This window comes from Tursiops truncatus, chromosome 16 (assembly GCF_011762595.2).
Source record: "Tursiops truncatus isolate mTurTru1 chromosome 16, mTurTru1.mat.Y, whole genome shotgun sequence".
Classification (NCBI taxonomy): Eukaryota; Metazoa; Chordata; class Mammalia; order Artiodactyla; family Delphinidae; genus Tursiops; species Tursiops truncatus.
In genome coordinates, this window is record NC_047049.1 from 6,384,549 (window position 1) to 6,411,747 (window position 27,199).

Below are 27,199 nucleotides of genomic sequence, written 5' to 3' on the forward strand. Positions count from 1 at the left end.
CTCCAGCCCCGTGCAGGGGCTTTGCCTCTCTGATGTCCATTCCCGTTAACAGCCCTCGGGAGTAGATGTCACTAGTATTCCCATTTCTCTGGTGAAGAAGAGGAGACTCAAGAAGTTAAGTGACAGCTAGTGAGTGACAGAACCAGGATGAATTTAGAAGGGGTTTGTGGACTCAGCACGTAGACCAGGACCGGTGACATTCATACACCACCTCACATCAGATGGACATTAGCTCGGGGGGGGGGGGGGCGGCCGTCTGTTCCTGATGTGGGGGCAGGGGAGGGGTGTGTCAGGGGTCGGGCTGCAGGGCTGCCTTAGGTGGTCTGCCCACCACTTTGGTGGTGCTGAGTGCAGGGGGCATGCCCAGTACCCTGTTTTTGCTCCCGGCTCTTCAGAAGTGGCAGTTGGGTTTTGGGGGTCTTTTTGTATCTCGTTGCCCAGAATTTGCCCCAACGGCACATGCACGCAGTTATTTTTAGTCCCTTATAGTTTCTTTGTATTTTGTTGCTCAAGGAGACGTTTGTCCAGGTGCAAGCACTGCAGCAAAGGGTCCCAGGGCCCAGAGCCCAGCCTGCTGGGTCCCATAAAAGACTGTCCTTTGGGGTCGATGATGCCCAGACTCGGTGAGCCGGTCCCCTGATCACGTGCTTGGGGGTCAGGGCAAGGTCAAGTTGGTATAGAAACGGTGGTTTCTGTACTTTTGGCTAAGGCAGAGTTGCAAGCACAAACCTTTAGCATTATGAGCAGAACTGAAAATTATAAAGCTATGTATAAAAATCCTTTTAACAATGCTGAACCACGGGAGTCTGCTTTGTTACTTTACTAAGTGCAATGAACATAGTTTTCCTTTCCTTTGTAATTGTTTCCTTTTCTTTCCATTATTCTCAAGGATTGAAGCCAGTGCCGTGGCCTCAGAACCCTTCTGAGACCAGGGGTGTGGCTGGCGCAGGAAGCAGAGGGAATCTGTTCTGACCTGGGGCGGAGCCCCGTGCGTGCCTCACCGTATCACTGAATATGTGCAGGACCAAGGGCCGGGAGGGGGAGGCTCATCCTCTCCAGGCGAAAGCAAAGGTAGAATTGGACAAAATGGTTACAAACAACCATTTCAGGGCTCTGGAATTTGACCTGAGTCAGATGACAAATCGAGAAGCGTTTATTCTTGAAAACCCGCCCTTTGGGCCAGACCAGCGGGAGTGGCCTCGTGGCCTAGAGATGCCCCTCACCCCTGTGCACCCACTGCTGGGACCCTAGATTCGGGCAGGAGGAGAAAACCAGGGCTTTTTCAGTGCAAGGTGGTGAACCCTGTAGGAAGGGAATAGGAAAACCTGCAGCGTTGCTAGTCTGAGCTTGTGGTCCCAGTTGGGATGAGCCACAGACCAATCAGAAATGGAACGGGGACCTCGTGGGGATGAGAGCTCCACAGAAGGACTGACTGGGTTAGCCGACTGGGAGGAGTACTTGTGTGCAGTGCAGTGCCGGCCCGACACAGACCAGGGGGATGCAGGGTGCGGGCCAGAGGGAACTTGTGGGGCCACGGGTGTGTCCTATAACCGATCGTGGCGTTGGTCGCACAGGGAGGCCATTTGTCCCGGAGGATTGCGTAAAATAATTTGGAGAGCGCTGCGTTATACACACATTTTTCTCTGTATTATCGAAGTGAAATAGGTTAGACCACGAATCAGGAACTCTGGCTGCACATGAGAACCACGTGACGTGCTTCTGCAAAGGGAGTTGCTTCGCCCACCCCCATTCTACTTAATTGTTTCCTAGGGCAAAGCCCAAGCAGCAGGCGTTTTAGAAGCCCTCCAGGTGGTTCCCATCTGCAGCCACGTTTGAAAACCATCGCACCTGGCCAGGGGGCAGTCCCCGGTCGAGTCTAGAAGCTGGAGAAGTACGAAAGAGGCGCCGGGCAGCGGAGGAGGAGACGAGAAACATGGCTGGAGGCGGGCGGGGAGACAAAGGTGAGAAGGGGTGCGTGGGCTGCAGAAGAGGGGCCGCATCACCCCACGGGGGCAGGGGCGGGAGGCGGCCCAGGGAGGGTGAGAGCGGGGCTGGGCACAGGCGACAAGGATTTGCTAAATGTCTTTCATCCGCATGGCAGCCTGAAGTGACCTTTTGGAGAGGAGGTGACCAGGGTTTAAGGAGAGGCGGGGCAGATTTGGAAAGATGGAGGTCAGTTTGGGATTTGGAAGGGTTGCTGCCGACTCAGTCCATCAGAGGGAGGTGAGCCAGGCATCGAGGGTGCAGGTTTCCTGGCCGTCGCTGTGAGTGGGGGACCTGGGCTTTGGCAGCTGGGCTGGGGGGCTCCTGTTAGCAGTTTAGAACGTGAGGGCTGGTAGGCAAACGTGAGTTTTAAAGTGACTGGGGAAGGACCCCTGGTTCTGCAGATACTGGGGACGGCAGAAGGCAGCGTCTCAGTAACGTTCAGCTCCGGAAAGTTAAGCCCAGAGAGGCCACACGTGGTTCTGCTCACCCCTTCCCAGAGGCTGACAGTTCCTCCTAAGGCCCAGAGTTCTGCTGGTTCGTTGTGTGTGGGCTGGTAGGAGAGAGTGAATGGCAACCTCAGGACAGGAGCTCGACAGGCACAGGTCCAGCCTGGGAAGGGTTAGCTTTGAGGTTGTGGAGCCGGCATGAGGCACGAGTCCCACACGACCCTGATAGAGCCCCCAGCCCCAAGTTTCCTGTGTCCTTCCTGAAGATCAGAAGGGACAGAACATGAGGTGGGAGAGGACAGATCAGGGAGCAGACACTGAACAGAGGTGCTGTAGAGGGTTCGCCGTATTCTGCGTTCGCTCTTTACCTGGGCTCTTGTGCGCCCACCCCAGCCGGTGCCGCGGAGTGTTGGTGCAGGAAGACCTTTGGGAAGAGAGTAAAGCATCGTGCGGGAATCTGCGCGCCGAACCAGTGCTGGGCCTCGGGCCTGGGGTGGTCAGCAGTGAGTTGAAGGTGTTCCCTTTGGACCTTAGAGCTGAGCTCATAATTATGGGATGCGTTCTCGGGCGCTGTTCCAAGTTTTAGATGCTTTAACTCATTAGTTACATGTAATAACTCACCTAACGAGTTAAAATAATGGCTCCGTGCCAACTATTGGGTTAAATGTTGATGCAATTATGTTAATTGTGAATGGAAGGTAAAATAAAAACATTGCGATGTATATGGTTTTTTTAGAAAATAAACTAGCAGGAAATCATTTTACTAAAAATTCTAGTGTGTAACATATTCTTAACAATAAGCCAAATAATGCCATTCAGGATTTACTGCTGTGTCTGAGAGGTTTATCCGGTGCAAAGGTGACGTCGGGTCACGACCTCTGACACCTAATGAGTCTGGGCCACGTGCTGGGAACCTGGGGGTCAGAGACAGCACGGCTCCTGCCCTCAACGGGCTGCAAACACTGTGAAGGGACAAAGTCGGGAGGCAGCTGAGCTCAGCAGAGCTGGTCTGTACTTCACTCGGCAGGACTGTGGCCGGGAGAGGGGGGCGGTCCACAGCTTCACTCTCCGAGGCTCTGTCGCCAGGAGCCTGACAGTGGAGTCCCAGGATGGCCGTCTTCGAAACCGAGTCGCCTGCCTTTTGTGTCAGTGTCATTGTCATATTTTCCTTCAGAGATTTTATTTAAAAAACTAGATTTCTTTTTTTTTTCCTTAAATCCATTTCTTACAATTGTCAGAGGTTCTTGGCTGGGCAATGTGGTGTCATGTGACTTCAGCCCTCGATCATACCTCTCTGCCCCTCTCCCGAATCCTGACCCAATCCTTTCCTCCCCAAACATTTTATAAATGAGAAGGGACGTGGCACCAGGGCTGACCGGTCTGACCATCAGGGCCTGGTGTGCGCCAGCTCCAGGCAGGAGGTGCAGGCGAGAAGGGCCGCCAGGCTGGGCTCCTGGGGTCCCACCTCCCTCACAGGTTTAACTTCCCCAAACTGGAAACGTTCACTTTACCTCCTGGAAAATTGCTCCTCGGCGCCAGATAAAGTGAAAAACATTTTGGAAAGAGCTGCAAGTTAACGATGTTGACCTGCACCCCACGGCCAGGTCAGCCAGGAACTCCACACAGCTCAGCTTCCCCAGTCCTGTAGGCCCCCCTCCCCGTCCCCAAGGACACCCCGAGAGCTCCCCAACTCAGGCAAGAGGAGGTCAGCTCGGCCCGTCCTCTGAGTGAATAGAGGCAGAGGCTCATCCACACAGTCTTCAGTCTGCAGTGTGTGGAATTAGCCAGCTGAGGGTAAACTCAATGAGACCAAGTGACAGCAAAGCAGGACAGAGCCACCCGGCTGAGAACATTCTACTTATGAGCTCACAGCCCCAGAAGGGGAAGAAACTAGGATTCTACACGCACTGCCTCTGTCGTCTCAAACCCTCCCGCTGTTCCTGACCTCACCCGGGGTGCGGCCACGGGGCAAGGGATGACCCCGCTCGGCACAGAGCCCCAGGATCCCCTTTGGGGGGGCTGTTAGCCACTCTTACCCTCGTTGCTCACTTCAGTGCCCTAGTCACTCTGCAGCTAAGACAGATGACACAGCACATCAGCAGGCTTGCAACGACCAGTAAGCCTCCGGCCGTGGTGACCATAATCTTGAAGTCAAGCCTCTCAGTTATCATCCTGACGTCAAGCACACACCCGGGCAGAGAAGCGCTGGGGCAGTGAATGTGCCCTCACCGTGCCCCAGCCACTTAGCAACCTCAACATGCCTCCTTCAGTGGAGGGAGCGTGAGCCCAAACCAGAGCCTTCTGCGTGTAAAACGTGGATAAATCTTCCTAAGCTGCTCCAGGGTGGGTAAAGGGTTTATTTGTGGATGAAAAGGGACTGAAATGCGAAGTCTAGAGGGAAGGAAGTCAGAAGGACACATGGTGGGAGGACTCTTTCTCCCCCTCTCACAGGCAGTAACGCGCAGTTGCAAATCAGACAGACCTACATTTGAGCGAGTGGCTTCGCTCCCAGACCCTGGGCCTCCTGAGATATGTTCACTTTCAGAGTCAGGCTTAAAAATCTCCTGTGGGAATAACTAAGGAAATGTCTTTTTTTCCAAAAATGTTGTGTGTGCAATGCTGAGAATGTGCAAACCCACTTTGTAAATGATACGTGTTTTAGGGGAAAAATTGTCAGTTCTCCCAATGACAAGTAGGTCATGCCATCTTAGTATTTAAGGAAATTCTAGAAGCTCCCCGCCAAACCCTTCCCCCGGCTCCGAGGTGGAGAGTGTCCTGCACAGACAGACCAGGAGCCACCTTCGCCAGGAGCCCCTCTCCCTTATTCTCTCTTTATCGTACAGTCACACGCCTTCCTCAGCTATTTTTCTTCTGAAATCCAACTGATTTCCTCAAAATCCAGTTTACCTGGAATAAGCAATTTGGTTAATCAAACACCATGAACCTTGAGAAGCCAGTCCCTTCAAAGGCTCGGTAATCACTGGAGAGGAGAGAGGTAACTCCCTGAGAAAAGCCAACGATTCGAATGGTAAGCCACACCTCCCTGAGTCCAGGCGTCCTGAGCTGCATGAAACCAAATAAAAATAAATTTAAAATAAAATGAATTGTAGGGAACAAGACCCTTCAGTAATAAATCCCCTGCTCCTATGATCCTAAGAAGGATCTCATTGTCATCTAGAGGGGGACCTGACTTCCAGATGTGCCGTCTTCCGCCAGAGCTCAAGGGAGGGACAGGCAGGTTCTGGGGCTTTGAGACCCGTTGGGACGCAGGCTGTGTGACATCAGCCTTCAGAACACCAGCTCCCAATCACAGACTTCTCAGTTCTGTCCTGCATTTAGGTTGATTTCCGCCTCCCAGGAAGTGCAGAATGTCCGGATGAAATTTGTGCATCATTTTGTTCTAAGTCTTGCAGCTTTGCAGGTTCTGGTTTCCCTCAGAGAAAATATTTAGGGTTTGTCTTCTAATCAAAACATAGTTTGAGATTTTGATAAAAAGATGGAAGAAAAACCCTGCCACGTGGTGGGGAGTCAGTGTCCTTAGACCCAAGAGTTATGGCCACATGGTGGACACTATGTAGCCACTTATCACAACTCAGATCTGTGTTCACTGACATATATTGATCTGATTAAGTAAATTGATAAATATAGCTGACATATAGTTGATATATATAACTATATATTGATACATAATTTTTGTTTGGTTTTTTTGTTTGTTTGTTTGTTTGTTTTGGCTGTGCCACATGGCATGCGGGATCTTAGTTCCCTGACCAGGGATTGAACCCATGCTCCCTGCACTGGAAGCACAGAGTCTTAACCACTGGACCACCAGGGAAGTCCCTATAACTATATACATAGTTTTATAAATGACTATATATACAAAACATACAATTGACATATATGTCAGAGTTCTATATATGGTTATCTATGTTATACAGAGAGCATACAACTGACAGTATAGTTGAGAACTGTATACTGACATCGATAACGTACCATGCGGTGAGAAGAAGCTAGAGTTTGGTTCTGGTCACGTTTCTCCGATCACAAGGTATGGAGAGCCTGCCAAGCCAGTTCCACTAGACGAGGGGGTTCATTTAGCTACACGAGGGCTCCTTACGGAAGCCCAGGGGCAGGAGGGGAGCAAAGTGGACCTCACAGGCACAGGCGTGGGTCTCTCTCTGGCTCTGTGTAAATGTCGCATATCAGAGTCACATGGGAAGTACAAGATGCCGGCGCGACACCTTACGTAATTTTATTCTGCCCTTCATCTTCTTAGTTTTTGTTTTACAGAAAGTTTTTAGCTTCTGATCAAAAGCTAATTTCAAATTTAATAAAGAACGAGAACATAGCTGAAAGTGTGAATGCTGCCTGGGTAAATGTGATAAGATTAAAGGGTTATTGCTAAGTTTTCAGGCACAATAATGGTAGGTCAGATGCTTTTCTTTTTCTTCAGTCTGTCTTGGGAGGTGAGGCCAGGGTACAGACTCAGGAAGCAGAAGGAGGGCCTCAGAGCTGAGCGGGAATGAGGTGCGGCTGCGAGACAGCTGCGCCCTGGGAGGGGCGGCAGGGCCCTCACCCCGGCTGAGGCCGGGCTGGAGAGACCCGCCAGCCTGGGTGCATGGAACACCAGGGTCGGGGGGACTTCACTGACCAGGATCAGTGGCAGTTTCTGAGCAGGAAGGGGCAGTGTTTGGCCGGGAGACAGAAGCTGAGGTGGGGCCTGCGGTGACACAGAGAAGGCGGCCGGGGGCCTTCCCCGGCCTCCGTGCCCGGGGCGGAGGCTGGCCACCTGTGCAGACCAGATGCACACAGTCTAATCACACACACAGTTTTGTGGTTGCTGCTTTTCCTTCCTCTGGCCACCCAGAAATAAGTCGTGGGCCCTCCCTCAGCCTGAATCCTAGTAGTAGAACCACATTTCTTTAAATTGCTTGAAAAGAGTTGAGGCCGGAGCCAAGCTGAAAGAACTGCACACAACTGTTGCCATAAGAGACCTACGCATGAATCCGGTTGTCCTTTTCCTTCACATCACACAGAGGAGGAATTAGTTCAGTGACGTAAAGAAATGGCCTCAGAGCGGACTTTGATGGTTTGGATCTTTCGGAGTTGTAAGCACATCTTTCTGTGCCTTAAGAAGTCCAGAATTTATATTGGGAACATTCAAATAATCTCAATTACAGAATTAGGTCATCATGGGGGTTTCTATAATTACAGCTGTATTTCATTCTTGGAGCTTTAAAAAACATCTTAAATTTAACTTGCTGTGAATACTCTAGATTCAAAAATCATTCCAGTTGGAGTGAATCATACCTTTAGCCAGACATGTCACACTCTTCTCAGTGGTAGACCTTTCAAATATATTGAATATTTGGTTGCTAAGGAATGTAACTGCTTGTGATGCTTTGTGCGTTGTGACCTCAAAAGTGTCTAACTCAGTGGATCTATTCTATTGCACACTGACAATATACCAGATATTCAGGGCAAGGAACAAATAAGGACCGCTTAAAATAATCCTACGCTGTTTCAGAGCATGAAATTAGCATTTGGATCTTAAAATGAAACGAAGCAAAATTACAAAATATTCATAAGACAGTGGGTAAAGTCACCTGGGTAAAATTTGGGAGTCCCGGGCTGTATCCCTGCTTCAACCTAGGCTGTCTGAATCGGGGTGAATTGCTTCAACTCTATTCCAGTTTCCTCATTTGCAAAAACGGGGCTGGTGGTAGAACTAGATGATTCTAACGCTCTGGAATAAGGAAGAATCCAATAATAAGCATCATGATGTTTTTCTTTAAAAAGAGAAGATATAGTAATTAGGATAGGAAAATGATCTGGGACAATCCACGGGCCCCTAACATGTAAACGGAAAATCTTGAGACTATAAAGGAAGGAGAAGAAAAATAAGATGCTGATGTGAAGAAGACTGCATGGTTTTTGTTGTTTTGCTTTTGCTTTTGATGAGCACCAGTGGGCTGGGAGCTGCAGCGAAGATGTGAAAGAGAAATCGACTCCTGGGGTTAAATCTAGGGGTGATTCAAGGCCTGGGGAGTCGTTGCTTTGAGCAGAGGCCACTCGGATGGATGCTGCAAGTCCTGCTTTCTCCTGGAATCAGAGAACAGCACGGATGGCTGGGGCCCACACTGAAAGCTGTCTCTCTCGTTTCCTGTGACTTAATGGTAATAGAACACATTAAAACTTGTTTGGCTCTCAGAAAATCAATACCAGAGATATGACAGTGACAAGAATCAGGCCCAGACAGAAGATGAACAGGGAAGAAGCTGCCCCAGATTGATTTCAGAAGGATTTCCTGGCATCCCAAGTCCCTGGACGATGCCTTTTATGACCGAAGAAAGCAGTTCATTTACTTCTTCAAAGGGTCCCTCGTAATAGAAGGCTTTCCAGCCTGGTATTGCTTCTGTCATCCTTGACTGAAATTTGTCAGATGACCAAGTTCTTAGTTAAAAGCTGTTTTCAATTACTGCAGACCTATATATACGGCCATGGCAGATCATCCCATCATACAGAAAATTATTAAGAACTTCAAGCCCAAAATATTTGGTGCAAAGCCACAGATTTGCTTACCTCGTTGCTATAAATTAACCTAAAAATCAATGACTTCCAGAAAAGCCAGTCTTAACTTTGCTTTGCAAGTGTTTGCATCGATGTGAATAGAAATCAAGTCCTTGACCCTTATCCGATGAAGATTATTAAGGTTTTTTCCGGAAATAGAGCCACAAAGCCATTCTGTCAATGTAGACTCAGCTGACTACTCCTGCACTCACCGCTCGCCTTCTGCAAAGGCAGCACGTGCTGGAAAGTTGTCAATAGCAGGGACAAACAACAGATTCCTGGCTGCCTTCAAGTGGCTTATTTCCCAAGCAGTCTAGCTCAGAGCAGTGGCTTGACGTCTGTGACGTTGATTCCTGCATCCTGAACTCGTGATGAGAAAAATAGGCAAATGGAGAGCCAGAGGATTTCTAAGAGAAAAAGTCCGATTTCTTTTACAAAGAAAACAAACCAGACTTTTAGTAACTGAAGCAAATATGCCTCCTTAACTTAAAACCCAATGGGAAAAGCATTACTTGAGCTTTTAAATTACTTGATTGGAAAATCAAATTTCTCAACAAATAATTTTACAAAAATTTTAGGAAAGGTTAGAAAAAGCATCCTGAGGAATACCTGTCTGCCTTCCACTCTGTCTAGGGCTCTGTAGCCGCGTTTCCCAACACCCACCGTCTGTCCCTCCACCCACCTCGGCCCCAATTTCACCGAGAGACAGGAAGGCAGCCATAGCCATGGGTCCAATCACGGGAGAGGCCACTCACCCCCTGAACCCCAAGGGCGTGGAAATGATTTTACTGCACTGAAAACTCAGGGATTCAGTGGAAAAGAGCACAGAATTTGTATTAACTACACTCCAAAATCCCTGTCCTAACAATTTATCTTTTTCTAATACTTGACAGTGTACAAAAGGTTTTCATGTGTATTTCTCTCTTGCTCTTCACAACTCTTGTCAGTGGCAGGACAGATACTGCTGTGCACGTTTCTAGATAAAGAAACTGAAGTTCCCCAGTTGTGTCTCTGGCCAAAGGTCGACCGCCAGTCGCTCCTGACCCTGCTTCGCCTCATCCCAGCCTAGGGCCCTTGCACTCTCTCCTTTCACGAGGTGCTCTTCTGTTTGAATATACACACCTGCATCCCAAATGGCCCTGAACAGAACAGCTTTCCAGCTCTCTGTAATTCCTATAATGTGCTCCTCCCTCTTCAAGGCAGGAAACACTTTATATGGCAGCTTATTTATGTTCCGAGGGTTAGACTACCAAAATAAGACTCTTGAAGCTAATTGGATAACTTTATTTTTCCTGTATCAGTTATCTTAGCCATCATGCTCCTTTAACTTTACATAATACATAATATGGCCACCATTACCTGTTCTTAACATAAACAAACCCCCCCAAAATTAATGTAATAAGGACAAAATGTGGGCACTGAAGTTAAACTGAAAAAGAACTCTCAACGATCAGGCCACAAATACCCCATACTTCTGAAGACGCAGCTAAAACACAGGCACTTTAAAAAGCTTTAATTTAAATTAAAATCAGCAAATGACAAAAACATTTTAAAAGGATCTTTTCTTCCCCTGTAGGAACTTGCATGTTATTGCTCTGACAAATGAAGAGAGCTGGAATTGATATCTTCTTGCTTAAAAGCACATCTTCCTCTTGACTGAAACGCTGTTTGCTAAGGAGAGAGGTAAGATGAGCGACTCTAATACCGTGAACTCCAGCTTCTTTCTGCCTAAGTAGAATATCCTTTGGAATTCATTAACCCCCAAATTAGATATAATCAATGGACATGTCCGGGTTTAACTAACAAGAGTTTTATTCTGTGTGTGCGCTTGCCACAAGGGGAAACAGAATGACAGCTGTCCTGATATGAGACATCGTTGATTTTGTACAACTGCTTTACAATTTAGGCAAAACTTTCAATGCTTCAGTGATTAGCTGATGCAGATCTGTCCCGAGGACAATGCAAACTGCATAATTACAAGGAAGTGGACAAATGGCAAGTGATAATTCTGCCGGGCTATGAGAGCTGCCAACTCACCAGTGTAAACATCTGAAAATCTCAGTGTACGAAAAAGGAGTCTGTAAAAATTCAGCTTAAAACAAGTTTATTCCAGACAGTTTTCTAGTCTAGTTCATATTTCTTCAGAAGGGTGTGGCTAGTGAGTGGAGGGGGGCTGCACAGTGAAAATCATCTGCACGTAGCACCGAGGCGGGTCGGCAGCAGCATGTCTTCCCACACTCAGGCCAGGCCAGTGGACTTGGTGGCGGGGCAAGCTCTTGTCTACAGAGGCATCATGCACGTAAATCCAAACCATCAACCCAACAGGACAGAGGATGCTGGATCTGTAGGTTACGGTATCTTTTGAAACTGAGATCAATTAACTGTGACAAGTACAGACAGCCTTGCATGCTGTAGGCACTGGAAAAAGAGAGTATGTTTTAAGCAACTGGACAAGAGCCATATAGCAGCAAGTAGTAAGTATAATATTCTAGTGAGAATTTAGTGGATGGCAGAATTTTATTTTTAATGATGTTTTAATCTTCACTTTGTAAAATTTATTAATTAAACCAGTTCACATCAAAACTCAATGTGAAGAATGTGAAATGGAAAACTACAAAGACATTTTAAATAAATAATTTATTTATTCAAAATAGTTTTCTTACCTTATTCACAGTTTCAAGTTTAAAATGAAAAAAAAGGGGGGGAGAGTACCAATTCTTGATCAACTGTCATACAAAGTCAGAGAAAAGCAGATCCGTTCAGAACATGCACTGAAGAGAGAACTGTGCAATGGCTAGTCTTCGAAAAATCCTGTACTGAAGCTTAAAAAGGGCAGGCTTTTTCTGTGCAATTGAGAAGGGAACACTGTGGATGTACAGGAAGTTTCTTTAACTGACCTGAACCACTAAAATCATTTGGATAATAGTTCCCTTGACCAAAGTAACATTTATCCAAGATAATTATCTCTTAAACCCATATAGCTTAACATACTTCAAAAATATTTAAAAGTGTTAACTGCCTCACAGCAAGTCTATTAATACTGAGGTACCACATGCTTCTCAGAGAAACGAAGGTGGGAGCTCTAGGTCTGATTCTGATGTTGGCACCTCCAACGAGGAAGCCAAAGAACTCAACCATGACTGTTTGCCACGGGAAATGAGAACTCGTTCCATGCCGTGCCTGTTTTAAGTGGATATTTCCCTCATGTTTAATGAAACGAAGCACCAAATGGACACATAGCCCCCGAGTGCAGAAGGCACTGACAGCATCTCTGCGGATGCAGCCCCAGGCGGGAGTCACTGAAGAGCACCACCGTCTCCGCCGCTGCCACGAGCCAGCTGGTCCAGCAAATGGACGAGAACGTCAATTCTTTCCAGGAGAGATGCGTTTTTGTTCGCAGTAGCTCTTAGAAGCTGGGAGTAAATCTGCTTGTTGGTTTTGAGGACTACATCTTCTTCAAGGTTACTACTGGGTTAAAAAGAGAGGGAGATGAAGCAAAGAGTGATGCCCACCAACAGCTGTAAAAGAAATCCAAAAACTGAACACGGGCAGCCCTGTCATCACTTTTCAGGTGGAAGCAGGTGTTCTACTAATGCCGACTCCATTGACTGCTTATGGGCCTGTTTTTAAACATTTATTTCAAACATCAATTAAAGCCAATGATTATTCTTTTTATAAATATTCGACTACCTACTATGTACCAGGAACTACTCGTGGTCATGAACAAAACAGACCCAGAGCCCCTGCCTTCATGGAATCCACATTCTACTGAGGGAAGAGCTGGGGGAAGACATGTCGAGACGGTGAAGAGAACAGACTGTGAGATGACACGTGCTGTGAAGAAAACACAGTGGGGCCAGGCCAGGGCGAGAAGCCACGCGGTACAGCTTCTGGGCACACACCTAGAGCGACTGTGGGACTGCTCCCCTGGAGCGAGCACTGCCGGAGACGGACGCACTGCCCCTCGTCTAGCTGAAATGATGTGCAGCTTCTGTGTGAAGAGTGCCCCTCAGCTGGAGAGTTCTAGAGGGAATTTCCATTTCAAAACTGTCTTAACAAAAATTTCTTAAGTTTGCAGTTTATTTTGAAAATATCTCCCCAGTAGGGTAGATCGATGGATTATATTTATGTTACTGAAAAAGACTAGTAATCACGGCAGTTCATTTCTAGCATCCTTTTTATTTTTTGAGTCCGGATATAATAAATGCAGAGCCCTGGCCACACATACAGAGAACAGCTGAGAGTGCGCACATGCACACGAGATCTGCCCGTGACCCTGTCCCCCCGGGAGAGCAAGGACTGGTATCCTTATTTTGTAATGAAAAACTAAATGATGTAAAAACTAAGCCCAGAAGGGTTAAATAATTTGGTTCAAGGTCAAAATGTTTTCTGACTTCAAATGCTATGTTCTTTCCACTCTCCAATATGCAAATCTTCCACCTTTGCCCTAGTGCCTGTTGGTCAGGCCTGCCGGAGAGCAAACCAGCAGCCTGGACCCTCCCTTCTGCTGCAGATCAAGGCTCAGGCTGTAGGGAGCCCCACTTCTCTCACAGCCCCACTACTGCTCTTCGACAGGACCCACCTCTTCCGCGCTGCGGCCGGCCTGACCACGGACGGGCCCAGGCTGGCAGCCAACGGGAGGCCGCCCACACCCCCCTCTTACAGACCCCTTTCTCCTTCCTGCTCGTTCTGACTTTCACCAGGGACATCTCCTCTCTCCACCCCACGCCCACCCAGCACCACCCACAGCACAGTAAAAATGACCGTTCAAAACGTATTCACTGTCTGCAGTTCGGGCCTAAGATGGATATGTTTTAGGGTTTTTTTGGGTTTTTTGTGGGGGGCAGGTTAACATTCACAAACCTCTGATAACCTTATAAGACATTTAAACTCCTATCTGACAGTAATCAAGGCAATAGCACTTAACAATTAGAAACACTGTCTGAAATATGAATTGGTCTCTGTGGGCAATGACATCACACTGTCATTTCAGCTGATGCCTAAGGATAATTGATGGGCTTCTGAGATCGTAAATATAAAACCCTTTGATTTGTTCTGATCATAATTCTGAATGTTAAATCTTTATCTTCCAATTTCTACAAATCATTCCCTTCCTTAAGCAACTCTCATCAACAGTTAATGAAACCTGCCCAGGTCCACAAAATAAATAACTCCGGGAATAGTGATATTCATATTTATGAGAGGACCTCATACACTCTTCAGGGGAATGCACTGGGATGGCTCAGCCACCTGTTCACAACCTGGGTCTGATTTCTGATTGATTGCTACCTGATGTTAAATATTTTCAATATTACTTCTGTATCTCAGGGCTCATACAGAGCCCTGACAGAGCAGTGGAATAGCAGCTCCAAGACTCACATCCCTGGAGGACGATTATTGGGCTGTCTGTCCACCTGTCAGTGATCACTGTGCTGGTCGCCACTCTGTTCTGGCCTGCAGGGGTGAACCCTTGGACCCCGTTCCACAGGGGCTCTGCCCTCACCCCGGCACTGACTATGCTGGTTGGTCCAAGAGCAGGCGCTGCTCAAAGCCGCTTCTCTAGGAACCAGGTTCAGGCCCAGGACAAATTCAGTCTCTCTTCTCTATCATTTAGTCCCACTGTGCTTCCATTTCTCGATATCTTCTTTTCTCTCTTTCTCTCTCTATACTGCAAAAACTTAAGTATTGTCAACAGCCATATCGTTCAATCTAGAAACTGGGAAACTGAAAAAGGCAACCTGAAGTAAAAGAAAGGAATTTATCTTATGCCATTAAGTTTTCTATAATGTACTTCACATTTTATTGAACCGTATGTAATTGCCAGTATTTGACCATTTTAAAATTGACCATGCTTAATAAAAATTGACATGAAGTATAGTTCTAGCTGTGTTATTTAGGATTTACAATGGTATTGTCCTTTTCCATTTTATAATTGGTTTTTGTTCATGTTTATTTTTCCTGCAGAAATAAACATTATGGTATCTACACACACACACACACACACACACACACACACAGAGTTAATGAAACCATGAACTGTATTCTGAGGCGTCCTATCATTTCTTAGGGTTACCTTTTTCCCAAAAGAAGGTAACCTACATTCTTTTATTTTCCTTTTCACTATTCTTAACCAAATATTAGATGGACATACCTGGCCAGGAAAACCCATAAATCTAAAGGGTCTGTTCTCTGACTATGGCAGACGGCATCCAAACCCTCAGAGACTACTTCTAATTTTTATACTTTTTCATTATCTTAAACCCCAAAGCCAGCAAAAGGTCAAGAGGCTAAAGCAGTGAATATTAAAATGCAGTACAAGAGCAAATAAATTCTTGATCCAAAAACAAAAAACACAACCCAACAGACAAAACTAGTGTTTCTGGCAGGACAGTGCTGACACAGCCGTCGTAAGTGCCTACACAATCTCAAAAGGAAAACAAAAATTGTTTTAAATTAAATGCATCTTAATTTTCTTAGATTTCTTTCCAATTCTTTAGGATTCTAAGAATTAAATTACCAAGCTCAGTTTATTCTATTCTTTTTTTTTTTTGGTGGGAGGGAAGGGAAGAAACAGTCAAAATAAAAACATATGACTATTTCCTTTCTTTTAAAGGCTAATTTTGATTTCCCTTTACTCCAAAAAGGAATGTTCATTAATTCCTGGTGAAATAACCGGGCTTGCAGCACAGGATGTTCTCCTCTCCACAAAAAAATTATAGATGTTCACGTGTGTATCAGTGAAACATGAGAGAAACAGTCATTGACTTACTAGTCAATATGTCTCTATGTTGTGCAACCTGTCAACATACTAACCGTATTAACACATGCAGCACATTTAAGTCTTTTATTTAATAAACCTTAAGAAACTAACAGAGATTAGCTAAATAGGACTTTATGCATCACGTGTAAAAAAGTTTAGGTTAAAACTTTTTAACTAGAATAGTAATAACCTGAATAAACAGAACGTTAGAGGACCCTCCACTAAAATAAAAATGACTTAGGTCATATACATATGACTGTTAACGAGTATAAAGGATACTATAAGACTGAACTGTTACGTGTTAGCCAATTGCTTAAACCATGGATTTGTGAAAACCAATGAATCACTGTGTTTCTCACATCTCATATATATTTACACTGCCACTTTGTGGAAACCAGTAAAAAATTTCTCAAAATTTACCCACTGCTGTTAAAAAGGAAAAACCATGAGTTTTCCCAACTGTGCGTCACTACACGCACAGCTCCTTTGCCTTTTGGTTCTTCAGAAGATGGGTGTGTCGGCTACCCTTGCTGTGCACCAGTAACAGGACATGGAGTAGCCGCCCAGGGTTAACAATGGGGCTGAGCCGGCAGCGCACCTAATACTCAGGGCTCCTCTCAAAACGAACGCTCTTCTTAGACCAGAGAGAATTACTCAAAAACAATCAGGAGAGGGAGTTTCTGCTTAGGATGTAGAGAGCTGGAAAAAGTATCATTCCCACCCTTACGAAAAAAACAGCAATAAACGCAGGACAACCTACAAGATCACGACTTTGCTTGAACCCATCAGAGAGCTGGGGTTGCAGGGCCACCAACCAGTCTGAAAACTAAGGACAGACAGGCTAACACGTGGCGAGACAGGAAAGTTCTTTCTCACCTGGGGCGGACACAGCTGGACACGGCAAGAAGAATTCAGCTAAAATCCTTAATGAGCTGGTAGAGGTCGAGAGAGGGCTGGTGAGGGAGGGGCTTGGAAGAGCCCCAGCAGGAGCTGACGTGAGAGCCTGATGAGAGTCCCAGGCCACGCTCCCGTGGTGCAGGCCTGGGCGAGGGGAACAGCTGCTGCAGCAGCGGTGGGAGGGGGCGGGGCAGGCAACCCAAACCCACTGGACCCTTCTCCGCAGGAACCAGAAGCCTGAATATGTGGGGCGGGGCTGGGGAGGGAGCAGCGCTGGTGGTGAAGGTCAGTGCAGACAGGGGAAGGGAAGGGAAGAAACACTAGCCCTGGGGGAGGGGCGGGAGCAGGGGGAAGGCCACACCCCTGACACTCAAGGACACAGGGTCTGCCCCAGACTGAGGCTTACCCGAAACAAGTGCGAAGCCTGGCCAACTCCCCCTCCCCTCCCTAACAGCTACAAAGCACGGAGGGACCAGCGAGTGGAATACAGCTGGGAGCTGTTAAGAGCATGAAGACAGGCCCTCTTTGAGATGCCACAGGAAGAAAAAGACCAAACGTGAAGATGGAGAAGGCGGTACAAGAGGCCTCCACAGAGCTGCTCCACACCGACCCAGGCACTGCCAGAGGGGCACGGGAGGTAACCAAGGCAACAAGAAAATCTCAACCACAGCTCAACACCAGACCTGAAAAATGAACTCAAACTCCCCACACTGAAGGCCTAGCATGAGACAGGTGTACAAACTTGCCAGGCTTAATAATCATTTCCCTAAGTCTACTATCCTACAGGAGATGCCCAGTTTCCCACGAACAATTACAAGATGTAGAAAGGCAAGGAAACCACACACTGCCAGGAGTCAAAGAAACAACAGAACCAGACTCAGACACGACACAGATGTTGGAACCATCTGATAGGGGATTTAAAATGACAATGATTAAAAGGCTCAAATGGAAAATGTGGATGACATGCAGCATCAGATTGGTAACTTCAGCAGAGAGAGGGAAACTATAAGAAAGAACCAAGGGAAATACTAGAAATGAGGAACACAGTGACAGAGACAAAGAATGCCTTCAACAAGTCCAACCGTATAGGACACAAAACTGAGTCAACAAACAATGAACTTGCAGACAGGTCAAGAGAAATCACCTAAGCTGAAACACAAAAAGAAAAAACCTGTAAAAAAACAGAACACCTAAAAGCTGTGGAACACTATCAAACAGTTTAATATAGGTATAAGTGGAACCAAAGAAAAAGAGAAATTGGAGAAGATATAAAAACACTGAGGAGGGAAAAAAAAATCATACCACCTAGGCATATAATGCCCACACTGCTGGGGGAAGAGAAGGAAGAAATCTTGAGGGCAGCTAGAGCGAAAAAGGTACATGACATACAGAAGAACAAAGATCAGAACAGCAGACTTTGTCAGAAAATGAGCAAACCAGAAGGCAATGCAGTGACATCTCTGAAGTGTGGAAAGAGCTCTATACCCAACCAAAAGATCTTCTAAAACCTGAAGAAGTAATAAAGACTTTCACAAGAAAGGAGGAATCCCTTGCTAGCACACCTATACTATAAAAAACGATAAAGGAAGTTTTTCATGTAGAAAGAATATAATACCACACAAAAAAATGGTCTATCTACACAGAAGTTAAGAGCACTAGAAATGCAATAAATAAAGGCAAAAAAATTCCTTGTTCTCTTAAAACTTTATATAAACAAAAGGCATACTATCTAAGCAAAAACAGTAGAGTGTATTGTTTGTTTATTACATGTAAAAGTAAAATGAATGATAACAGTACAAATGATGGAAGGGAAAAACTGGCAGCATATTGTTTTAAAGTCTTCACACATGTGAAGCAGTATATTATTTGAAGGTGGCCTCCGATTAAGAATGTAAATGCTGGGTCAACCACCAAAACTTTACAAAGTGGTATAAATAATAAATCAATAGTGAAATAAAAAGGAATCATAGAAAATGTTCACTTAACTCAAGGAAGAAAAAGACAAACAGAAAACAGCTAGCAAGATGATAGATTTAAATCTAACTACATCAATAATCACATTAAATGTGACTGGTCTAAAAATACCACCTATAGGGCTTCCCTGGTGGCACAGTGGTTGAGAGTCCGCCTGCCGATGCAGGGGAACACGGGTTCGTGCCCCGGTCTGGGTAGATCCCACATGCTGCGGAGCGGCTGGGCCCATGAGCCATGGCCACTGGGTCTGCGCGTCCGGAGCCTGTGCCCCGCAACGGGAGAGGCCACAACAGTGAGAGGCCCATGTACCACACACACACACACACAAAAATACCACCTATAAGTTTGGATTGAAAAAGCAAGACTCAACTATATGCGATCTATAAGAAACTCACATTTAAGTTAAAAGACAGAGATAGGTCAAAAGCAAAAGATGGAAAAAGACATTAACCAAAAACACCTGAGCAGCTACATTAATATCAAAGATGGACATCACACGTTATATAAGGGGCTCAGTTCTCCAAGATATAACAGTCCTAAATGTGTATGTGACTAATAGAGCCTCAAAATATGTGAAACAAAACTGAAAGAATCGAAAGGAGAGACAGATGAATCCACACAATTGTCACTGGAAACTTCAACATGCTTCTCTCAGTGACTGACCGAACAAGTGGACAGAAAGTGTGAATACAGAAGACCTGAGCAACACGCTGAACCAACTAGACCTAACCGACATTTACACAACACTCCACCAAACAGTAAGCTACTCATAATTTTCAAGTGCACATGGAACACCTGCCAAGGCAAACCATATTCTTGGCCATAAAACAAATCTAAACAACTGTTAAAGAAGAGAAATCATATGCAGTTATGATCTCAGTCCATAGTGCAATTAAAATAAGCAATCAATAATGGAAAGATATCTGGAAAGTCCCAATATTCAGACATTAAGCAGCATACCTCTAAATAATACATGGATCAAAGAGGACATCTCAGGGGATATAAAAAAATTACTGTGAACTGAATGAAAAGGAAAATATATCAAAATTTGTGAGACATAGCAAAAGCAGTGCTTAGAAGAAATTTTATAGTGGCAAATACTTATATTTAAAAAGAAAAAGGGCCTCAAATCAGTAATTTAGGCTTCCACTTTAAGAAACCAGAAAAAGGAACTTCCCTGGTGGCACAGTGGTTAAGAATCTGCCTGCCAATGCAGGGGACACAGGTTCAAGCCCTGGTCCAGGAAAATCCCACATGCCGTGGAGCAACTAAGCCTGTGCGCCACAACTACTGAGCCCATGCACCTAAAGCCTGTGCTCCAAGAGAAGCCACTGCATGAGAAGCCCACGCACCGCAAAGAAGAGTAGCCCCCGCTCGCCCCAACTAGAGAAAGCCTGCCCACAGCAACAAAGACCCAACACAGCAATAAATAAATAAATAAAGCAGATTAAACCCAAAATAAACAAAAGCACGGAAATATAAGTGTAGAAATCGATGACACTGAAAATAAAAAAACAATGGGGGAAGAGAAACCAAACGAAAAGCTAGTTCTTTGAAAAGATCAATAAAATTGGTAAACTTCTAACCAGACCAAAAAAAAAGAGAAGATAAAACTAATATCAGGAATGAGAGAAGGGCTATCACGAAAAACTCCTTTAGATATTAAAAGGCTAATAAGGGAATACTGTGAACCTATATATTTGACAACAGATGAAACTCAAGAAGAAAAAAAGACAACTTGAATAATATTACATCTATGAAATGAAATTGAACTAATCGTTAAAACCTTTCATAAAGCCAACTCTACGTTAAAATGGTTTCACCAATAAATTCCAATCTCTTTCAAAAAACAGGAGAGGGAACACTTGCCAATTGATTTTATGAGGCCAGCATTGCTCAAATACCAAAACCAGATAAAACCATCACAAGAGAAGTATAGACTAATACCCCTTATGAACAGACACAAAAATTCTCAACACAATATTAGCAAATGGAATCCAACAATACATAAAAAAAACAATACACCACAACAAAGCACTAGTTTATCCCAGGGATTCAAAGCTGGTTTAACATTAAAAAAATCAATGTAATCCACTATATTAACAGATTAAAGATGGAAAATGATAGTCATTTCAATGTATATAGCACAAGCATCTGACAAAAATTTAACATTCATTCATGATAGAAACTCTCAGCAAACTAGGAATAGAAGGGAACATCCTCAACTTGATCTACAAACACCTGTAGCTGATGTCACACTTCATAGCAGGAGACAGAATGCTTTCTCCCTGAGATACTAAGGAACTGAAATCAGGAGAGGAATTAACTATAAAGAGGCAGCAAGAGGGAATTTTTGGATTGATGGAACTGCTCTGTGCCATGATTTTGTCAGCAGACATACATATCTATGCATCTGTCAAAGCTTGAAGAACTGTACACCACAAAGGATGAATTTTACTATATATAAATAAAACATAAAAAGAGACAAAAAATTATCTGTATCCCAATTTTATAAACTGGTAAAATACGCACAGGATAACTGATAAGAATGAATATATTAGGATAAATGATTCTCCTTTTTCTATTTTTCAAATTTTGTAATATGGCTGGATTATACTTATACTAAAAAAATGAAAGGCATATTGTTTATATTATTTTCCTGATCTAGTATTTACTACCAGAATTTCAAATTAAATTAATAATCCCAACATAATAACTCTGGAAAACAACATAATTGTGTAAGATGTTATAGGTGTATTTGCTGAGATGCTCACTCTTCTCTTCACTAGTTTCTTGGGTAGAGAGACTTTGATGTTCTGTCACCTACTTTTAATGATGCACTTGGCCCTGAGTATCTAAACTATAGTTCTGACTTCCCATTAAACACAATGCTCAGAAGAGTTACAAGAAACAGTCAAGGTCTTCATTCCAGGTCATTCATCTCTCTCAGGGAAAATATTACAACCTATAGGGTATTTATCCTTAGGCAGTAAGATTTCTTTGTTTCTATAATCTCAACACGTAGTAGGCCACATGGAGATGATTCTCACTCAATTTAACAAATCACGAAAGAGCACCACTTAAAACACACAACAAAGAATGGGGCCCATCCTTTTACAGTATCAGTAATAAAAAGTATATAGGTAAGGTGCTTGGAAAGAAATTTCCAAAAAATTTACCTTGTTTTCTTTTTAGTTGATGACAGCAGTTTGATGGACTGAAGAAGAAGGAATGACAAGCGAGATTCAAATATACCCAAGAGTTTTATCACTTCTTCTCGACTGAGACTAGGAGAAGAATCAGCAGCTGGAGGGGCCTCTTCACTCTTAGGCTAGAAACAACAAAACGTTATTTCACCTAAGCTACCTCACAGTTTCATACTAAAGTGATGGAACCGCCATTTCAATAATCCAGTAAACTTTTAAACCAAAAGTAAAAAAGAGCAAACCTGAGATGATTTTTCCCTCAGGGACAGCCTGCTGGCAGCCTCATCACGGCCTCCTCCTCCCTCCCCTGAGAACATTTTGATAGACTAAACCACATTAAAAAAATGTCTCAGACCTAAAAGGCACTTATGTAGTAGAAACTAATCCTGAACAAAAACCTCCTGACTTTCCAACGTCAGACGCTCAAGGAGCAAGATGGAAATGGGTACTGTATGGTTTGAGAACCAGAGTTTGGAAATAGGCTGGAGGCCACTGGGACTCAGGGAAGCTTTCAGTAGAAGGCAGCATGAATGTGGGAACACCTGGCAAACTGGAAAGGCCTTCCCAAGGAGCCTGCTTAAGCCCAATCACCGTTCAACTACAGACAGTTTAGTGGAAATTATAAAAGAAGGCACAGACCTTTCTCTTAAAAAAACAAACAGGGCTTCCCTGGTGGCGCAGTGGTTGAGAGTCCGCCTGCCGATGCAGGGGACACGGGTTCGTGCCCCGGTCCAGGAAGATCCCACATGCCGCGGAGCGGCTAGGCCCGTGAGCTGTGGCCACTGGGCCTGCGCATCCGGAGCCCGTGCTCCGCAACGGGAGAGGCCACAACAGTGAGAGGTCCGTGTACCACAAAAAAAAAAAAAAAAAAAACAAAAACTTAACAGACTTTATACTCCCAGGGCCTTATTATTAACCAAGGTCTATGTGGTTATTTAAAGAAATAATTTTTTTTTAATAAATTTATTTATTTTATTTTTGGCTATGTTGGGTCTTCGTTGCTGCATGCGGGCTTTCTCTAGTTGCGGCGAGCGGGGGCTAATCTTCGTTGCGGTGCGCGGGCTTCTCATTGTGGTGGCTTCTCTTGTTGTGGAACACAGGCTCTAGGCGCACAGGCCTCAGCAGTTGTGGCACGTGGACTCAGCAGTTGTGGCTTGCGGGCTCTAGAGGTCAGGCTCAGTAGTTGTGGCGCACAGGCTTAGTTACTCCGCGACATGTGGGATCTTCCCGGGCCAGGGCTCGAACGCGTGTCCCTTGCATTTGGCAGGCAGATTCTTAACCACTGTGCCACCAGGGAAGCCCACAAGAAATAATTTTAAAATATAAAAGATGAACTTGTAAATTTGAGTTTAATAATTCCACCAAGAAAATGTAATAATCACTGTTAACAGGTTTTTATGCAGAGCATATGGATTTATGTATCTGTACACACACAATGCATATAGACACATATATACACATACACGCATCCCATATGCCCACTATACACATCATGTAGCATTTAGTTTAAGACACATAAAAAACAATGATAAATCTTTTTTCCATTTACCTGGTCAAACTCCTCTACAAGCTCCTTTCTGATGAGCTGGAATGCATGCTTAGTTCTCACCATTATATCAAGAGCCCCAGAAAGTGTTTTTAATTTTCCAATATTGCTATTCTGACCTAGAGTGTCAAACACAAAATGATCATTCCTTTAAATATAAATCTAGAAACCCATCCAATGTCAATGTATTAATGAAAATTCCGATTTTCAAATGCTGTAAAGGTAGCTCATGAGAATCCCAAGAAATCTTCTAAATCCGACTTTTGTCTAGTAATTATCCCTAAAGAAAAATAGTAAGACTTAACAAGGCAATAAACAATCATTGTTTCCCTGCCTCACTATCTGGTTTTACAGTCACAGTATTAAACATTTTTTAAAAAGGAAATTAAGCATACTTACCATCTTAGCAGATTTGTTCCCAGTATCTACTTTTTTTTTTTTTTTTTAAATAAAAAACGATGCCTGCTCATTCTAAGGAATTCAAACATGGCAGAAAATTCAAAGATGCAAATTGGAAAAGAAGATCACCCCAGACTGCCTCCAAAAAGAGCTACTATTAATCCTGGGTGACCACCCAAGACATTCAGCTAGGCACTATATACTGGCAAAAAGTTTAAAAAGATGCTTTTAGTAAAAAGTATTTCTAAAAACTGTTCTGAATAGGTAATACACTGTCAAAATGTATAAGGTACAAATGGGCATACACTGAAAGCCACGGAAGTGACAGTGCCGTCAGTTTCTCATCCATCCTTCCAGAGATACTATATAAAGAGTCATGCATATGTTAAATATTAAATTTATTTTAATTTTATAGAAGAAAACAACTGAAAAGAAACCAATGGAATTGCTGTACTTCAAATAAATGTCTCTTGTTTCTTTACCACACAAGAGATATTTCTCAAAAGATCCCTGTGCAGAAGGGGAGCAGGTGAACAAGACCAAGGAGGGAATTTAGAAAAAATCACTCAGTGGTGGAGGGCCAGCTTACTCCGCCGTGGGAGATGATAAATGAAGCGCCTCGCTTTCGCCCTCCCTGCCCTCCCACTTCATCGCCACCTTGCTCAGGATCTGCAGTTAAAGTCTGTTCTAGAACCACAATCCAAAGCTGCCAGTCTTGGTTCTTCGTTCAAGGGGACTCAGTGAGGCCCACCACTTCTCCATCACCGCTTCTCCACTCCCATCTTGTTCATGATGCTTAAAATCTTTAATTGTCTAAACTAACTTGTCATAATTTTTTTTCAAGTAAGAAATCCTGGGCTATATTTCAGTATATCTACTCATTAAACATAAGCTAATGCATTTCTCTAAGTTTTAAAAAGCATTTCAAAAGATGTCCCTACCCAAAGACATTAACTATGGGCAAATTCAAAAGAAAACAACATTGCTTACATCCAAGAGAGATCCATAGGCTGCCTCACTCTAAGACAACCCAACACTAAGCCAACGCATACAAACCTGCGAAATAAAGAAGTGAGACTTACTGGTCATCTGAAATTCTGCAAACGCTACTCTTTCTAACTGTACTCTAAGTAGTTCACATGGAGCATCTTTCAGAAGCTGAAAAAGCTTTACAGCTTTGCTGTAATGAAGATCTGCTAGCACCCGGTGCTGCTTCCTAAGATATTCATCACCAACCTAGAACCAAAAATAAAATAAATCCTAAGGCTTTGATTTCACAATAACTACTTAACCAAGTCTCTGGACCACTAAATACTTTTTAGTGTTTTGTTACAAGTCTTAGAGTTTTAGCTCTTACATTTAGGGTCTTTAATCCATTTTGTTTATTTTTATATGTTATGTGAGGGAGGAGTCCAACCCTATCCTTCTGCACGCAGATGGCCAGTTGTCCCAGCATGATTTGCTGAACAGACAATTCTTCCCCCAGTGAACTGTCTTCGAATTCTCTCAAGCTTGCTTTTGCCGTGAGGATATTAGGCCATCTGGACAAATGTGCATTTAGGTTGGGGGCCCTCTGTGGCAAGCGGAAAAGAGTCTAGGGCCAGCTCAGAGTGGGAAAAACCCTCTCCAGATTCAGCTGGACCTCAAAGGACAGTATTTCCAGGATAAAGGCATCCCAGAAGTAAACCCACACCCAAGGAACTGCAAGATAATTTGTCTTGGTGCTGAGCTAAGAAAGGGACAACAAAAAAACAATAAAAAAATATCCCTGAGAAACTATAAGCACAAGACTCCTGGCAGAAGCAAGGCAACCTCTCTGAAGGAGGGCACCTTCAGCTCAGGCCTCAAATTATCCTTAGAAATACATGCATTTGAGCACCAGGATTCAGGTACAAGACTGTTCATCATATTATTGCTAATAGCCTCAAACTAGAACCACCCCAAAGTTCACTAATCATAGAATGGATAAATAAACTGGGATATATTCATTTAATGAATACTGTTGAGCTGAGAAAATGAACAGCTACGTGTATCAACCTGGAAGAATCTCCAATACATGATGTTAACTAAAAAGCAGTAAGCCACAGAAGAATATGTACAGTATGACTTGTTCTATAAAGTTCACAACCAGGTAAAATGTAAACATGCCGTTTAAGTGGTAAAGCACAGAAAAGGTACAGACATAACAGAAAATCTGGGACAGTAGTTAATCTAGGTGGTAAAAGACAGAAAAGGTACAGACATAACAGAAAATCTGGGACAGTAGTTAATGTGGGTGGGTACTGAGAGAGACTCAACAGGGAGGGGTACACAGGGGATCCCTGAAGGAGTCTTCCATTTCTTAACCTCAAGGTGAGGTACACAAGGGTTTCCTTTGTTTTTCTTTAAACTGTATAAATGCTTCACATACATTTTCTATGTGCTTTTATATGCATGCTCTATTTCAAAATAAAAATTTTTTTAAATGAGCAATGCATACTTTAAAATTGACATAGAACCGTTACTATAAAGCCTAACTACATTTTAAAAAAATCTAAATAATACACCCAGGCAAACACATAATTTTGCAAACTAAGACCCAATTATAATAAAAAAATACATAGCATAGGAGAGAGGGGAAAAATACCCACAGTCCAAGTTTTTCTCAAATGGCTAAAAGAATAGATGGCATTCTAAATGTCTACAGAAATGTAAGAAAAGCACCAGAACACGTTTAAATGGACTTGGCACTTAACTTGAATCGAAATGGCAATACCTGATTCCTCAGACAACTGTGGTACATGGACGCCAGCCTGTGATGGATGGTTGCAGCTCGGTACTGACAAAGAGGCTGTCGAGCAGACACCAAGTCCACGTCACAGTATTTCAGGGACTTCATCATAGCCTCACTGACTTCTTTTTCAATCTGTGTATTTTTTTTAAGGGGGAGGAAAAAAATGACAATCCCATAATCTTATGTAAGAATCTTAAAAACATTTAAATACTGCTTGTCAAGAAAAAGACTATAACAGATGCTCAATATGTGTCAAACAAAGGAATAAGTAAGGTTAAGACTTCTTTATAATCCAGCAAATATTACCTGCTCTTGAGCTTTTCTAGATAACGGAGCATAATCTTGCTGTAGAGTTGCCATAGTAAAGTAAGTAGTGGACAATTCCCAATTCACTGAGTCCCAAACAGCTGAGTGTGTGTCTCGTGTTCCCAAGGATCTAAGAGCTTTCAAGTAGTAATCAACAGCCTGCAAGGGAGGAAAGAGGACCATTGTGACTCAGTTTAAGTATACACCATAAAGTAAAACATGTCTCACAATCACCCCAACATTAATTTGAGAGAATTTATAAAAGACCAATATCATGAGGAAAGGAAAAAAGTAAATCAGTGACACAGTTTCAATGAAGAAAGTGATTTAAAGTGGACT

The 27,199-nt window shown here is 43.9% G+C and overlaps 1 protein-coding gene and 1 long non-coding RNA gene across 8 annotated transcripts in view; one reads left to right on the plus strand and one right to left on the minus strand.

The window, feature by feature from the left end:
* The first annotated feature begins 303 nt into the window (after window positions 1–303).
* Window positions 304–11,490, plus strand: LOC141276776 (uncharacterized). Of its 2 annotated transcripts, none has more exons than XR_012326849.1 (3): window positions 304–1,071; window positions 1,771–1,961; window positions 10,576–11,490. It is a non-coding gene; the product is annotated as an uncharacterized lncRNA (long non-coding RNA). The 2 variants fall into 2 exon arrangements; XR_012326850.1 differs by lacking the exon at window positions 10,576–11,490 and adding an exon at window positions 2,826–5,870.
* Window positions 11,491–11,617: 127 nt separating this feature from the next.
* EDRF1 (erythroid differentiation regulatory factor 1) overlaps window positions 11,618–27,199 on the minus strand; it is a 39,866-nt gene continuing 24,284 nt past the window's right edge. For 3 of the 6 annotated variants that reach the window (XM_073793813.1, XM_019940237.3, XM_019940239.3), the window contains 6 exons: window positions 26,861–27,019; window positions 26,537–26,686; window positions 24,864–25,017; window positions 23,386–23,501; window positions 21,810–21,961; window positions 11,618–12,467 (listed from right to left, as the gene is read on the minus strand). In XM_073793813.1, coding sequence (XP_073649914.1) covers window positions 12,296–12,467; window positions 21,810–21,961; window positions 23,386–23,501; window positions 24,864–25,017; window positions 26,537–26,686; window positions 26,861–27,019 — 903 coding nt within the window. In that variant the 3' untranslated portion in view covers window positions 11,618–12,295. Of the gene's footprint in view, window positions 12,468–21,809; window positions 21,962–22,783; window positions 23,119–23,385; window positions 23,502–24,837; window positions 25,018–26,536; window positions 26,687–26,860; window positions 27,020–27,199 lie in introns of those variants that run through there. The other 3 variants (XM_019940238.3, XR_012326824.1, XM_073793814.1) reach the window with 3 other exon arrangements.